At 37.2% G+C, this 17,937-nt stretch overlaps 1 protein-coding gene across 1 annotated transcript in view; it reads right to left on the bottom strand.

Moving 5' to 3' along the window:
* Positions 1-17,937, bottom strand: part of MCTP1 (multiple C2 and transmembrane domain containing 1) — a 216,127-nt gene that overhangs the window by 10,465 nt on the left and 187,725 nt on the right. The window contains 1 exon segment of the mRNA XM_058043874.1: positions 518-627. Within this exon segment, the coding sequence (XP_057899857.1) occupies positions 518-627 (110 nt within the window).

The raw sequence follows: 17,937 nt of genomic DNA, 5'->3' as shown, positions 1-17,937 counted from the left end.
CATGCCAGAAATACACCAATACATTTCCTGTAGTACTCTTAGAACCTCTCTTTTTAATGTCCAGATTTGTTGGCAATTTTTATATATTATGTATTAGTTGTTACAAATTACAAATACTCTAAAGGAAATGTTTTGCTGACCAATAAATAAAACTTCTAGCAAGGGAACATATTTACACCCTTAAAATATGAAACTCCTATTCAGTTCTGCTTATTTCCTTTATCAAAAATGCATTTTTTATTATTGCTTGTAAATAACAACCTCACAACAACATGCTCTTTCTCTTTTACTTAAAACCCTTACTTTTTATTTTTGACCCAATTAATATAGTTCTAAACTCCAGAATTAATGTAGGAGAATTTCCACTGAGTGAGGGCCTCCACAGAGCAAAGTAAATATAGGTGAGTTTGAACGATGGACTCCCCTGGAATAAGTAAGTAAAAATCTAACATATCTCAGCATGAAAAACATGTTAAAGAGTATTGGAGAGCAATCCAGCACCTGTGTCAGCACTTACTTCTTGATCCTCTCACCAAAGGAAGCAATTTCATCTAGGATATTCTGGACAGTGACACACACCTCCTGGATGGCATAAAGTCTATTCATAAATCCTTTCTTTTCACTGTCCTAAATAAAAGAATAGGAGAAGTTGAGTAAAAGAATTTCTGACTGTAGGAAAAGGATTTTGTAGCTATCAGTTGATTTTCAAAAGGTCCTGTGTTACAGATTCATGTAAAAGAATTGGTAAAACCTGGCAATAAGAAAAGCATTTCTTGTCCTGTAAACAGTGCTTATTGCAACACAAATGGTTTAGTATATATGCTGAGCTCCACAAAATTTTGTCTGTCACTGCATTAGTTTCTAAACACATATTTGAATAAGCCAGGTCTCAAGGTTTTAAACATGCTGAAGGTGCCAACCTTGTACATTGTGTGCTCTTTCAAGTGACAAGAGTCATAAGGTGGAATAAAGGCAGTTTTATTGAAATGCTGGTTCTTGAGCTGATGTAAGCAGAGGAAAATAAACATTTCTGGTGGAAGGCATTGAGCAAGAAACCAGAAAAACTCACCTCCTATAGAGAGCTGTTCTTTTTCCCCCAAATATCTATCTCTAAATCTAAACATGTTTGCAGCATCAAATCCACTAACAATACTGTGTTAAATGGGATTAAAATGAAGTATCACCATGGAAAAAAAATAGTTTCTCTTCATTTTTTTCCAGACCACAGATAAGACAAAAGGTTTTGTTCAACATTTCCAATGGGTTGCTGCTGTATTACCCTAGCAAGTGTGAACATGATTATTGTTTTCTGAAAATAAGAAATGGAAAGAAAATTTTGTACTCTGAGAACAATATTTCATTAATGAAGTTCAACTTTTTGTAATCACAAACCACATGATACAGCAGTCTCTGTCATTGACTCCAAAGTTCAACATCTAAGAAATACATGTTGCATTTAATTTTTCTTTTCTTCCCCTGATGCTGTAACTATCAGACAGAATATCTGTTCACTCATTTTGTTGACATTTTTGCTATCTTAATAAATTAGATTATCATTTAATCGTTTCAACATCACTGGTTCACTGAAAATGGTGCTGTCAAGATTACCTGTGAAGATGTTTGAAAGTATTTATTTAGAGAATACAGGTTTTCTAAAAAACAACCACAAGAGAAACAGACAGAGATGAGAAAACTACTTTCAGTGATTCAGTGTAACTTATAAACCAAGCAACTCAGACAGAGCAAAACCACCAGTTTCTTAGGCAAAGTGAAAGACCTTATATTTCACATAAGAATAATAATTATTATATCACAAAGAATTATTTTTGTTTTCTGAAAATGACCATAACGGATCAGAACCAGTGATATCAACTAGATCCAATGCTGCACAGCAACACAGAGCCATTTATGTAAGTTATTTCCTTAATCTTTACGGCATTCTTGAAGCCTTTGCAATGACGCCATTATTCTCCTCAGGTATACAGCTTCTGAAGATGTGCATCATATATCAGCGCGCTTCATTTGTCATCAGGAAATAGGCATCTGCTCTATTCCCTCATGTAAAACACATACTTACAAGTATAATGCTCCCTTGCACAGCAGAAATGAACAATAATCCATACAGGTATTTTTCTGCTTTCTAAATATGAAAATTGCCTCTTGCCTCTTCAGTTTTAAGAGATTCTGCCCTCCATGTAAATTCATTTTGGTTTATAATTAACTTGTGTGAAAAAAGAACTATGTCACTCTAACAAAACCTGTGTCATATCCAGAACTCAAGTGGTGTTACATTCAAAGATCGTGAGGCTGTTTTAATTTATAAGTATACACAAGAAAATTGTAGGTTTATTCATGTCATGATTTAGGAATGGCACTCTCCAATTTAGTGCTCCCAAACTGAGACTTTCCAAATTCTGCTGCTGCATGCTCACTCCCTCTTCCTCCCCACCCAGTACTGGAGGCACAAAAGATCGTGGTGGAGTTAAAAACAATTTACAGGGAACAGCAATGAGATAAGGAAATGAACAACAGCAGTGACAATATCAAAAACAAAAGTGTACAGAAGAGAGAGTGTGATTTACATGTGAAATGCTCACTACAGAGCCTGACCCACCCCTAGCCACACCACCATGGCCAGGCTCGAAGCCAGTGCCACACTTAGTCAACCTAAAGGAACCCCTCTTCCTGGAAGAGAATCCCTTTCTCCTGCTCCTAACAACGATCAGTGATGGTAGAAAATAACCTCTAGGTTCTAGCCATTCCTCCTCCTGGCTACTGCAAAAATTCATCTAGTCCTAGCCAGAACCAGACAATCAAAAATGTATCAGTTTTAAATCACTTCCCACAAATACCATGAAGACAGAATGAGAGAGAGAAAGGATTACTATTTCCAACCCACTGCACCTTCTGAGCTTAAAGGAAACTTGTTGACATTCTCTGAGGCATGATTAGACAAAACAGCACAGGAAAGAGGAGGCAGTCAGAAAAATCATGGTTCATCTTTGCTTAAACTATTCCAACGATTCCCACACGTCCCACAACTATTAACTGTTTTTTATTTCCTGCTCCAAATATTTGTGTAAAAAATAAGCTGGACTAGGGAAAAACTGCACTTACTTTCTTCCAGCAAGATGCCATGTTATCAAATACAATACATGAGCTACCTAGAGTAAACCAAGGTTCTTAATAATTAATTTTTCAAACACTGCTGGCATTTCCTTTCCAGAGAAAGATGGTGTGAGAGACAGGAGGAGATTGGTGGCTTGAAACATTTCAGTTGCATGAATGGGATAAGGGGTAAGACGAGCCTTGCCCTGGCGAGGTGGTGAGTTGCTCCATCCACCCCACTGCCCAGAGCCTGTACTCTGCAGGGGCCACAGCAGATGAAATGTTCCAAACCTGCCCCTGGAGCCCCTAACCCGGCCTCAGAGTGGATACCAATGTCCCACCTGGGGGAAGGGCCCAGGAAAGCCAAAGGATACTCACACTAGAGCATGAGGCAAGCACTTGACCACTGGAACCACCAGTGGTAGTTTTATTTGTTCTTTTCTGTATCTCCTCTTTCTCTTTGTTCTTTTTCATCCAATTACTTCTTGAAATCTAAGTAACTTAAAATCAAATGGGTTGGAGTTCGTAAAGTTGGATGGACTTGCAGCGTGCTAAATTGATGCTTTGTGAAATGCTTTGTGTTGATTCAATGTTGCTTTAAACTTTTGCCAAAGTTCCCTGATTTTCTGAAGTTGTCAGGAAAATTTTTGTTGTTTTGACTCTTGAGGAATATTTTGTTGGTATTTCTCTTTTCTCATCTAACTCTGGGTAAAAGAAAAACCCAACCCATAAGCCTCTTTAAGGGACTCAGCAAGAGAGGTGTGGGGCCTTGAATATGGGCCGTGACTGGAATAGACTGGAATCAATTTCATCATTTGCATGACTAAAACTGCCAATTTTCGGGACATAATTGTCATTTAAATAGTAGATAAAATTTATAATACAAAGCTAACAAAGCTTAATACAAAGCTTTATTACTACTTCATTTGTGTGTTTTATTTGTTTGCAGTAGGCTTAAGGTATCTGAAAAGCAAGAGATTTGCTAGGGCATGGTTGTGAGCCATGAGAGCTTTTCACAAACTGTGAAAGCAGAGTCAAATTGATACTGATAGTATGACCTGAATTTTAAAAAGGGTATGAACCCAAAGTAAAGTCTGAGATGCCCTACTCCTCTTTCACAGTAAATTGGAAATTAAAGATTGATATGCTGTTTGCTGAATAGTAGTACTTAACATTTACATACTGATTTTCAGCCAGAACTGTATTTTCCTTTTGGTGAAACCAAACCAAAACAAAGTAAATTACTAGTTCTAAATTATGTCGAGCTAATTTACACAAATCCCTAAATAAAATCCATGTTATGTGAGTCTTTTTATTCAACACACTGTTTTTCCAACCCCATGACAAAATAGGTTGATTTAGGAAAGGATTATACCTGTAATCCTAAACCTCTCTCCTCTCCAAGTGAAAGTGCATTTGAAAACCAAACATTTCAAATGACTGGGAAAGTGAGAGAAATAAATAAGCCCGACTCAAAATTATACTCTGGTAAAGGTAATGGGTTTAAGCCAGAAACGGTGAAAAAAAAAAAGAAAAAAAAGTTTTAAATACAGAGAATAAAACTCTGAACGTTTTATGGTGGATAACTGTCCTACTAGTAACTTCTAATTTGGAGAGAAAGGCACAGATCATAAGAAGAGAGAGAGTTTTGAGAAAAAAAGGAAATGCTGAAGGGCAGGATACTGTCTCTTAAGAGTGGGGAGTGTGGGGCAGTTCACTGCCCCACCAGGCAAGGCCTGACCCCTTCCCCTACACATGGGCATCCAAAACCACCTTGAACATCAACCTTTCTAGGCTCTGACACCTGTGGCTGCAAAGGCAAAAGTATAGCCCTTCTATCAGTGAAGAACCCCTCTAATCATCTTTGACTTGCAGTAACAAGCGAAAAAAATCTCTATTGCTTAAACAGAAGCTTCTGTGAGAAAACTCTTCAGATTATTTCAACTAAAAATTGGTGTCCAAAGTAAAGTCCATAAATAGGCACCCACATCACCCCTCAGCAGGAGACTCTGGGCTTTAACACTGTGGCAGACTTCCTTTGTGGACTGATGGAACAGACACAGAAGTAGTTGGTAGTTAATGCATTAGTCCTGTACTGGCAGGAGTCATTAGTACTGCCCAGAAAAACATACAGATACAGACCAGCAGGTTTTGCTGTGGCCACTGCTCAAAACCCCACCTCAGTAATTACCTTCCAAAACCTAACCACTGCTGTCTGTGAAGTCCACAAAGAAGAAGACAGTAAGCCAATACTGTTTCAGCTCTGGAGGCCTTTCATCTCCCTAAAGTCTCCTGAATATCAAAAGGCCACAGATCTGGTGATGGATACCCAGTTAAGGTTTTATTTTTTCAAATGTGGGAGACAGAAATCCTGTTCACTTCTGGTGAGCAACACAAAGCACTCTGGGAAAGGTTCAACTTGTGGAGAGGTGAAAAACAATTCCTATAACCAGGGAACAGGTTGCATGGGCTGGCATGTGGTTGCCACGTGTGTGGGGCGGTGATTGCTTGGGTAGAGGCATGGACACTGCAGATCAGAGAGCTGCAGAGAGCTGCTTGGGTAAAGGGACACATGAACAGTGACACCGCAGCGCCAGGCAGCCAATGCACGCTGGGTTTGGTTAAGTTTAGAGCATAGAGAGGCTTGGTTTGCTGCAATAAATAATCTTCTTCAGAGCAAGCAAGAAGGTCTGTGTGTCTTTGTTACCCATTGCTACAATCAAATTCTCAGGTAAACAGAAGGAGGACAGACAACCATGATGATACTGTTATCTTAAAGCTGACTGTGGAAGCAGTTCTTGAGGTAAAGCTGAATGGTCTACAGGATCTGGAGAGGTGCATGATGTGACTCGAGACTGGCCTCCTCATTACATCCTATAATGAGCTGAGAGAGTCAGGTTATTTTAACTGTCTTTCCCCCTTGCAGGCTATCACTAACAGAGCAGCTTTACCACATTATTCTTCCCAATTCTTGAATTGAAAAGGTATGGGAAGACTCTTGGAGATACTAAACCTTCTGAACGGAACCTTAATGATTCAGAAGTCCCCACCCTTTCAGTAAAACAGATTGTAACTCTTGAGATTTTCACCTATTTCAAATAGTGACACATAGCATGTCCAGCAGACAGGTACCTGCATATCTTCTCTTTTCAGCATCAGCAAAATAGAAAACCTGCTTGGTACTCCTTCCACTCTGAAAAGGACCAGCAGGAACAGATTTCCTTAAAGCACTGGCACCATTTCACCTCAGACATCAAATCTGAGGTAGATAACCAGAAATGAGTTTTTAAACTTGGGTCCTGAACTTCACCCATATTACTGGGCACCACACCTTAAGTGACCACATTTTTCAGATACTATCAGCTGTCTACAAATATATCATATATATCAATATATCATCTGAAAAATCTTTGTGCTAGCATGTATCTTTATGCGTGCACGGTGATGAGGTCTGAAAATTAGGCTCATGCCTAATTGGAAATCAGGCTGAGGATTATAAAATACGGAGAAAACCACATAATAATGAAGAGTAGAGTTTTACAGAGAGAAATTATATTTGTGGTCATGATTATATAGAAGCCAAATAATGTTATTGACTAGTAAGAGTCCATATTTAAAATAGGAACAACAGAAATGATATAAACATGTGGAAGACAATACTGAATACTCAGTAAAGGACTGTTAAACAGACTTTTTTCACCATTGCCCAGCCTTTGATAAGATCTGCAGTTGAAGACCTGGTGTGATAAGGGGCCATGAGCTTTGACAGTGGCAGTGAATGCTGCTGGCCCTGCTGTTAAAGGTAAGTGAAGTGCAGGGCCAGCTAACTATCACCTATCACGGGAATATCCCGTGAATACCGTGTCCATGGTCCCAAGCTGGAGTGGAGCTGCCCATCTGCTGCCACAAAGCACCTCTTAGCCTCTGTATAAGTGAGTGCGCAGCAAGTTTGTCAGAGCCCTCCTCACCAACAGACAAAGGAAGGAGGATCTTCAGAGGATGCCACAGATTCTTGGTGGTAATTACCTACCTTTCTGTAGTTCTTTGCTTTTTCCTACTTTTCTGTTTTCTTTCTTGCTCTTACTTTGATAGTGAGTAAATGTGTATTATAATTTTGATTATCAACATTTGGCCTCCTTTGTGTCTTAATCTCACTTGGGGTGTCATTTTGGAATTCTGCCCTCCCTGTGTCTGCAGCTTAGGACACATTTCCAGATTGGGACAGACTCACTGTTTATGAAGACACACGCCTATGAGCATGAATAATGCGCTCTCAGCCATGGGGTTGGGCTAGATATCTCCAGAGGTGCCTTCCAACCCTGAGAATTCTGTGATTTTGTCTGAATATTACAACAGTCTGTTCTTCTCAAACATTACACTGAGAGTTGATAAAAATAATTTTGAACCTTCTGTGACTTTTTGGCAGTACCACCTATGTAATGAATTAAATTTTTTTCATGGACTACTGCAGAGCTAGAAGATGAAGTTAAAATTGGGGGGAAATATGCCAAAAGCTACAGTAATAATTCTAAAGAAAAAGCTTTAGAATTTAGAATGCAAGCTTTCCAGAGCAAAGAAATAACACCGTAATGGCAATTATGTAAATTATGTTTAAATTGAGATTTTTGACTAGTACTCTTTATTTTCTCTTTCTTCCTATCACATTACCCAGTGTTGACCAGTGCTTTTTAAAAAACATGTTCCTTCCTGATCTCTCCTTCACTGCACATTTGAATAGTGTAAGGACAGCACTCCAGATAAAAGGCAGAAACATGGAGGCAATAGAGACAGTTTATAGAGCAACGTGCAATACCACCAAAGGGCCATCCAGTGGGTAGAAAAATAAATATAATTTTCGTTTCATGATACCTTTCTGACTAATAAGAGACTGACTCATAACCTTTATGAAGTATTTATTTAATATATACTCTAAGCAAATATATTACTTGAAAAAGGTGAAACCTTGTTTGTTCATGGTGATAGATTCAGGAGCAAAAAGCCAACAAAAGGCACAAATTTTGTTTTGCTTTTCTTTGCCTTGTTTTGGAAGGAAACTCATAAAACTAAGGCGCTGTAGGGTTGAGCACTGGGGGATACACTCAATGAATGTGCTTTAGGTCAATGTTTTAAGTACCTGAAATTCTTCTTTTGGATGTCTTTTTCTTCACCCCTTTGACTATGCTTAAAGAAGGGAAGACAGAATATCTTATGCGAGTCAGAACAGCACTGGAGCTTGACAGTGATCTCATTAATACTTCTTTTGTACCCAGCCACATCAATGCAATCCAAAAGAGGCAAACACAGAAATCATGGTATATTGTGCATCAGCTGTTTGCAATAGTTAATTTAGTCAGAATACAGTCCTGGTATTCTACTAAAGAACAAACTTTGGCCATGATTTTACAGTTGAATTTGTAATTTCTAGTGGTTCTAATGTTTACCCTATGCTGAATGAAAACTGCAATTAATAAGGTGGTCATTAATGCAGCTCTTTAAGTTCTGTTATACAAATAAGAGGGATGATAGACACAAAAGTTAAATCTCAAGGGTCTAATAACCCTCAAAATGTAAGGAAAGAGCCTGCTAGTTTTATTGGAAAGAGTTATTTTAAATAAGAAGAATCTTGATATGCAAGAGCCTGGAAGAATGCTGCAATGAAAACAAGACCTACCAGCTAGCATAAAAATTCTGCATGCAGGTAGGGATGAAAGAAATAGGCAAAGAAACCAGAAAAGGAATGCTGAAAGACTGAGCTTAGCAAAACATCTGAATCGTTGAGATAATCTCTAATCATTGCTTATCTAAATAGCACACATACATTTTTGTTGTCCACTCATTATCTATAAGATAATAAAAAATAATCGTCAAAATAATACAGTACTCTGTTCTGAAAGTTAAAACTAGCCTGAAAATTTATCTTTCAGTAAGGGCCTACACACGTGTCACTAACTGATATGCAGGGAATTGATATGCAACAGTACTGCTGGAGTTAGTAATCTAAAATTTCAGTTACAATTCTGAAATAAACTTTCTTGGATGTAGCAGAAGTAAAAGTTAATTTGATATTTTAATGTATGTAGAAAGCAATTTTCATTTTCTCCTTGTAAATATTACAATGTTAAATGTGCTTTTGCACAAAGGACAAAACTGACTATTCAAGATGACCTCCACACTGGGCTAGGACACTCTGCATCAAACTCTGCAGATTTAGATTGACTGTCTCTGGAAGTTTTCCAATCCTGTGTTGACAAGATATTGTGGTCTTAGAACTCCTAATGTGCCATGCACCTAAACAAACAGCTCTGTTGTTTCTCTCTCAGACTCCCCATATTGACAACATCTTTATATCAAACACAGAAAAAAGTAATTTTGTATTTCAAAATTCATGTGATCACATCTTGGACTGCTCATGTTTTTGGTTCACAGAAATCACAAGACATTCCCTGAAACTTCCTTACCTAACTAGCACAGTATGGTATGAAATTGCCAGGGCCTGGTCAAGCAGACTGCTGAGCAGAGAACTACAGAAATGTCATTACTGTTGGTACACACTGCCCAAACAGTGCTCCTTCGCAACAACTAATCCAAACTTTTTAATGTCTGTTTTAGATTTCAGCGATTTAACTCAATGGCACGTTGCTATGGGGAAAAAAACAAACAAAACCATTTTCCTGGGGACACTATTTGTAAAGAGCAACTGCACATGCACAGAGAGATAAAATTCTTAGTGGCTACATATTGCTTCATATTCTGAGGTCAACAGAGCAGAGATGGCCTATACCAGTTCTAGAGTTTGTCTGAAGAACAAACTCTAGAATCTTAAACACTTGATTGTTGTCAAGTGATCAATCATTAGGAATATGATCTGGAAAAGAAAAATACCATACTGTAGCTCAGCTAAACCAGCAAGTGTAGATTATCCTCAATACTTAATTCCAAACATGAAGACAAAAATAGTAGTATGTGAAATCTGGCTGGCATTGTTTTTATGAGTTGAATGCATAAGGAAGTCATCTTGAAGGCCCTTTGGGATTGAAAAGGATGGTCAAAACAACCATGAATATTCAAAATCAAAAAGAAAAATTACATTATCATAACCATTGGCTCTGTTATTTTAGCTCAGAAGAAATCCTACAATGTCTAGAGCAGGAAAGATTACATGATGTTCTAAAGACAGTGGATATATAAATACACATTTCAAACATCAGGCAGAGTTATCTAAGGAATGTATCAAGCTGATAAATTGATGAAAGAAAGAAAACAAGCCATTCAAACACACTCCTTTTTTACATGATTCCCCTGGATAAATGTTCCAACTCTGCTTTTGGAAAATTACATAGTGAAGAAAAATAGTTTGGCATTTGAGGCTAAGCAATATAAAATGGAAGAAAACAGCAGCATCTAGAAAATAACTCTAGGAATGTACAGTGGGCAGGGAATGATGAGTAAATCAAGAATTCTAGCATATAGTTTAAGAAAATCTTGAGAACAACCTGAAAGCACTCCATTGCCCATTTTCTTTCTATGAATTTCTTCACTGAAATTAGAAAAATACCCCCAAAGCAAAACAAAATAAAAAACCCCAAAATAATGACACAAAAACCCCAACCCAACAAAGAAACTCCACAAAAACCCAAGAAAGCCCCCCAAAAATCCCCAACAGACACACAAAAAACCATACAATGGAAAAAAACCCCAAAACCACAAACCAAATTCCACCCCTTTTAATTTGTTAGGAATTACTGACATTTTAGAAAAGATCTAAATCTGAGCCATGTAGTGAAGATGGTGGTGATATAATGAATATGCAAAAATCAAACCAAAAGGTAATTTGTAACAATGTTATTTTAATATCTGCCCATTACAATAGTCTCTTCTACATTCGTTTTAAATATGCTTCAGCATGCTAATTTCTCAGAAGTAAAAATGTACATATTTATGTTGGACCACAATAAATCACACTCTGACTAAAAACTGTGAGAGGTGCTCACATTCAGCTGATGTACTGCAGACTACAATATCAGAAAGAAAAAGAGTAGCTCAAAGGCATTTATTTCCTCAAATGTCTATTTTTTCCCAGAAGAACAAATATTTGTAGCTTAGGGAAAGGCTTTCACTGTGAACTGCATGGATGTTACTTCACAATAAAACATGTAGAAAAAGCTACTAGATTGTCTTCAGTGACTTGTCTTCAGTGACTTAAAGTGAATTTCCTTCTAAAATTGAATAATAAGATTTGCTGACTTGAACTAATAATGAATGGAGCTGCTTTAGAAGGAAAAAGGAAAGCAAAATGTTGTTAAAATAAATACAAAAAACCATATGATTACTTCAATGTTGGAATGACAGTTGAATAAAACAAATGGCAGGAAATACAAACAGCTGTCATTCTTCGTGAATGACTAACTGGGCTACTGAACACTCATGACACAGGAAGCATACTGGGTCACAGATGATACTATTTATACTAAATCTTGCAGCTAAAGAAGAAAAAAACCCTTCAGAGATATACCTAACATAAGATAAAAAATAAGCATCAAACAGAATGTATCTGTTTTCCTGAAGAAACAAATAAGCAAAGGACTTTAACCAGTCACCATGTGACATGTATTTCCCCAATTTAGCTTTTTTTCCCATCATCTCCTAACTTGCATAGTGCCTATTTGAAAACTTTAAAGTACCAAGATCAACAGATATACAAATGCCAGATGAGGAGGGCTGGGAAACCTGCAGCTGACAGCAAACTAACAAATCATTGCTTTTTAACAATTCAGAGTGAATATTGGACATTAAGGAAATGAATGAACGAGACAGATTCTAGAATGAGCAAAAAGGGGCACCCAACAGCACTTAGCCTGAAAAGCTGCAAAAGAGCTGGCATTCAACCCATGATGCATCCCTGCTCAAAGGGGATGCTTTTGAACACGGAATTATTTTCAGTTGAGAAAACAGGAAATTGTAAAGAGAATTGAAGACCCTCTCTCCTTTCCTAAATTCCTGAGCCTTTTCCATCATTTTCACAACTGCCAGGGATCCATGTAGGAAGGCATCAGCTTCAAAGGTTTGCTGGCACCAGCTGTCCACAGATGCAGAAACACTGTGCCATCTCCTGCTTCTCCAGCTCCACTACTGCTGCTCTGATGGTGCGTGTTGTATAGTGCATCATCCCTAACAAGGTGCAAACTGTTTAGGATAGCTTATTTTATTCACATAGGCCTTTTCAGCAGAGAGGACAAATTAGCCCTCCATACTTAAAAAGCTTGTTTCTTCCAAAATTTTAAGCTCATTGCTTGCTTTTGTGATACTCAGAAAAGCAACAACCACCAGCCACACTGAAAGAATTCAATGACAGCTCTCTTTGTCAATTTTCAGTAGTCTTTGTATTATTTATTTTCTAGTAAATAAAGTTGAAAGGCTTTTCAACCTTGGCTGCAAACTGAGTACCCAGTTGCAGTCCAACAACAGCAGGGAATAAGGCTGCCAATGTAAAATATCTTTTTTCCTCCTTTGTGACTGCTTTCTGCAGATTTCATTATTTCTCCTGGATCTGCGCTTTGTCATATCTAGGGCACAGCAATACTAAGTAAGCAGGGAGAAGGGATGTGAAATTTTTATCACAGAAACAACTGGCTAGGAGGTAATACCATATTCAAGCTTTTCCCAGAGAAAACATGGAAGGGAACAAGTGCCATTCTTCTAGAAAACTGTGCTATTCTAGTCTGACAGTTTGGGATTAAACATACAGACACTTGAGGTGCTTAGACTTTGTGGCACAACAATTATCTGAGAGGCTATAATAAGCAACTCCACTGGATTAAAACAGCTTTTTGAAAAGCGGCAGCTTTGTGTGATACTTAAAAATAGCCCTTTCTATTTTAGCACAGTTCTTTGCTATCAAACAGATGGAAGGATGGCTCACACACAACACGGGGTGGACTTGTGCAGAAACAGAACAGCCAAGAGAAATGAGCACACTAAGGTCAAACAGTTATACCAACTTCTCAAAGTATTTCTCAGACTTTCAGAGAATGGTGGGGCAGGAGTTTCCACCGCTGTTTGTTCCAAGTTACTCTCAATGGCTTTTCTTTCCCTGAGTTTGCCCACTCTTATGTTGGACCTACATAAGCTACAAGAACCCACACCACTGTTGGTGTTTCAACTATTTCCCCCCAGGTTCCTTCAGAGCTTTTTTAGGCAAACATCATCCAGTCCTGATAATTTGTTATTATTAATTCTGTTGATTTTTTTCTGTAACTTCTTTTACCAAAACTGGATTTGAAGCAGACAAACCCTATGGAAACTTCACCATGATCTTCCATAATGTATACACACGCAAGAAATAACCATTAAATCTTAAATCCAAGGTCCATGGGTAGGTTGTTTTGAGTTCCTAGTACCATACACTGAAATTTGCAAATTAGTTATTACAAAGTTCTTGAAACTTTTCAGAATTTTAAAGCAGTCAAATAAAACAATGAGAAGGCAAAAGGATAATTTACATTGTGCTTAAAAGAAATGTTAGGCTGTTGCTAAAAGAAAAGGATATCAAAATAATTATGCAAAAACAAAGAAGTAAAAGAGCATATTATATATATATATGTACACTGAACAATTAATTGTAAAAATAATTGAGATGATGTTTAACATATTTATAAATCTAGATCAAAAAGAAGGAAGGTTGAGATGCCCAGTTTGGAGCTGACAGAATTACTTAAAGATGTAATGTCAAACTTCTGAGGAATATAGTGAAGTTAACCGAATTACTAACACTAGTAGTTTACTGAGTGCCATTGTATAAGCCTAATAATTTCAGCTAAAGTACTGAATCCAAATTAAAAAATAAAAATAAAAAATCAGATTCAGAAAAACAGACATGATATTTGAAATAATGAAAATTATGTGAGGAAAATGAAGATGATGAGCAACAAAAAGTACTAGGACATTTTAATTTACAAAGAAGATGAATGAATATAATCAAGATACTCAAAATAATGAATGGTTTAGAGAGAGTAAATTGAGAGTCTTAATTACTCTCGTAAGACTGTAGGGAGAAATGTTCTAACAACTTGAAAGGCAGAAATAAAGCTGATAAAAGTGCATTTCTTTTTTCCATTCAATGAAAAACTCACCAGTGGACCTTGCTGACAAAGCAGCATTAGTATGAAGAACTTAATAAAACCAACAGCAGAATTAAATGCATATGCCATCATTTTCCTAGTAGGAAAGGTACTAGGTAGGACAACTATCCATCATTTCACACAAAAATATGGCACTTCAAAAATATCTTTTAGAACTTGAACACAAGTTTCAGTCAGAATACAGAGCAAAACTTACTATGAAAATTAAGTATAGACAATATACACATGCATGATCTTAAACATCCTTTCTGGCCTAAACTATTCTATATGATTCTATGAGCTGAAGCCTTTCCTATTTACTATTTGAGGCACTTGCACATTTGTTAAAACATTTCAGAGGAGTAGTAGTAGAACAAGAAATCAGTAGACAGAATCATGAAACTTCTGACATTTTAGCCTAGACAAAAATACCGAGAAGTACTGTAGTACACTGTTGTGTACTTTATATAGAAGAATGTACAGATATGAAAACACCTTAACCTTATAGTAAAAATAAATTTCCCATGAACTTTCTGAACAAACGGGGTCACAAAAATGTCTTCCAGTGACAACACTGATTTCTTTTAGAAGGAAAAAGCCTTGCAAATAGACTTTCAGCTAGCCATTCCCATCCTAGGTGAATAAATATGTAATTATATTGTGTATTTTTTTTCTGGTTACAAAAACTGAGACTAAGAGAACATCTGACATGCCCATGGTTGCAACACTAATCACTTGCACCAATCCTGATGTTGTAAGACCTATTTTATGTTTCCTTCAGGTGAACTCTGCCAATCCATAGCTTGAAATAGATTCATTTTTACTATACAGTTGTATAACAGTATGTGCAAACCAAATATGTAAGAAGGGCTCTGGTGTTCTCGGGGAAGAGAAGAAATCTTAATACCTAAATATCTTCAATCCTATCTCAAACTGAAAATCACATAAGAACCTTTGTTTTACATATCAAAATACAGAAGTGGGGAGGGCAGGGGTGGTGATGGTGCAGGGGTGTTTGGGGTTGCTTATTTTTTAGGTAGAAATCAGCTAAATACAGTACCTCTGTACTGTGCAGTAATTTCTTCCTCCTCCTGAGATATTAGCCTTCACTCAGACTCCAAGCTCTGTAGAAGCTGGCACTCCTGAGCACACAACTCCCACCGGGCACCCTCCTGCACTGCCTTGGCCCCAAAATCTCGCCACCTTGGTTTTGACTTTAATGCTCTTGATTCCTGTGCAGCTGAAAATACTAATGTGGTGGGAAATATTAATATAATGCTACAAGGGAGACAAACCAAGAGAGTTCACTAACCAGCCTTACTCAAAACCAAAGGAGCACAGACGTGTGTAGTATGCAAAGCATTTCCCTCCAGTATCTGGAAGACACCCCTCTTGTGTTACAATAATACAAAGGGAATGTAGGGAAAATCCCCTGACTCCTAAGGATAGCACAACCTTCCAGGGCTGTCTTTGAGATTGCTCCCCACCACAGACAGATGGATAAAGCTCTTTATTAGTAGCTCTATTGACAATTAATTGACATTCATATGTAATATTATTAATATTAATAAATAATTACCATCATTAAGACCTTTTTTCTTGTTTGTCCTAGGAAGGGAAGGGGGCACCTGACAGAGCAGAGCCTGCTGGGTCCCAGCATCCCCAGAGGATGAGTCTACCTTGAAACAGGGGGCAGAAAAACAATTATCTTCTCCAGAGGAGATGACTCCAGCATCAGAAGGATTGAGATCTGCTCAGTAGCAAGAGGCTATTACCTATTACACCCTTCTGCATGGCCATGTGTTTCCAACTCTTTTTATTTCCCATTTATATTGTATAAATCCCCTGGCTGATTTCAGTGGCAGAGCTGCACTGAGCTTTCCCCTCCCCACCATGACTAATCTTATGGAGCAAAACAGAAGGTTTGTCTTTTGCAGCACTGCGTTTTAATCTCATCCACACCACATTCAATTTTCCTTACAGTTACTACTTTCAATCAACATTTTAAAAACCTCAGCCACCACTGAAGAGGTTTAAATAAGCATCTCAACCTGTAAAACAACTAAATGCTGTGAAGTATATGTAGTTTATGGTAGAGATAATTTAGTGTATATATTCAGAGTTTCAATTTTCTCTGAGAACATAAGAGTAGGATGAATTATTTGGGGGAAAAAAAGGCAGAAATAGAAGAAAATAAAGCTTTCCTAAGCACAAACACTTTTCAGTGTCCCAAAAGCAGGTAATGTGTTTAGCATATCATACTTTGTAAACTTGTGTCAGAGCTCTGGCTATGCTCCTGCCTTGTGTCCTTAGATGTTTTTTGGGATACAACTCCAAACAGTGATATTGAGACCTGAAGAAAAGTATAATGCCTGGGTGTTATCAACATCTCTAAAGGGAAAGAACAACATTTCAGGAAGGCCAAGGTAGTATAGCAGTGTTGGAATGCTCCCCATTCTTGACTAAGCCCCCTCCACCTATGATGGGAAAAGCAAAGTAGGATATTGTAAGAGCATGATTTTAACAGTGTTCTGCTGAAACTAAAGTCTTATCCTTGATTAAATACATCCTTTCTAACTCCCTGGAAGCCATTAGAGACATCATCCTCAAAATTACCTTTTTCAAAATGTTAAGGAACACTGAAATAAGAATATGGTGTAATATGTCACATACTGCAGATTCTTTTATTTTAGGGTTTTTTAAAAGGTAATACTATTTTTTCTGAATGTTTTTCATGTTCAGATTATGAAAAATTAATTACTCCAACCCTACACAATTATTATCTATGTTTTATAACTACTCTGATTTGGTAATCCAGAAAAAAAAATAAATTTTTTTCATCAAACCTTGTATATTGTTCTACTTTTCCTTGCACTGTAATGCTGACCTGCTTTTAATAGCCAATGGTATGTTTACAAACTCAATAGATAGTGTTTATCTGCAGTGACAACTGAGGTCCTAATCAAAGCATTAATTTTGAATTGCGAAATTGGCTGAACTTTCCCTATATTATTCTCCCAGCAGGCTCCCAAGGAGGGTGCTGTCATTTGACCACATTCAAAAATATACATTCAAAGATTTGTAAACAGATGTGATACTCACCAAATTCTTTTGGGGAGTTTCAACAGTGTGAAGTGTGGCTTTTCAATCTGATAGTTTTTGATTGGACCTTTTTGGCATTATGGTAGTTCTAAAAAGTCTAACTGACATCAGAGGAAAACATGGCCACAGACCAAACTGCTGTGGGACCTTTCAAAGGCAGCCAGTCTCAAAAACAAAGAAACTCCAATGTTCAATGAACAGACAACATTTCACTGGGGAAAAAAAAATCTTTAGCACTTTCAGGGAATGACATTTCTGTATTTATGCATTAAGACTTCAAAATTCAGCATGAAGCTCTTCTTTCTAAAAACATTAAGGTGTTAAAATGCATTTTCTTCTGAATTAATATATCCTGAGGTAAATGAGCGAAAAGGATTACACAACGTAAGAACTGCTTGAAACAATTATTTAGTGACAAACTGAATCTTATTATATAATGTAATTTTTGATAATGCAGCTTCAAGCACTCCCTGAACAGACCATAAAATCTTAATCTTAATAGGGTATACAGTAACCACAACTATTACTATGCAAACCATTCTTCTATCAAATGCAGGGGTGTGTATTATACTTCAGAAAAATAGCTGAGTAAACTGTTTCTTGATCTTCA

The sequence above is a fragment of the Melospiza georgiana genome, chromosome Z, assembly GCF_028018845.1.
Source record: "Melospiza georgiana isolate bMelGeo1 chromosome Z, bMelGeo1.pri, whole genome shotgun sequence".
NCBI lineage: Eukaryota > Metazoa > Chordata > Aves > Passeriformes > Passerellidae > Melospiza > Melospiza georgiana.
This window is presented reverse-complemented; position numbering and strand designations above follow the sequence as displayed.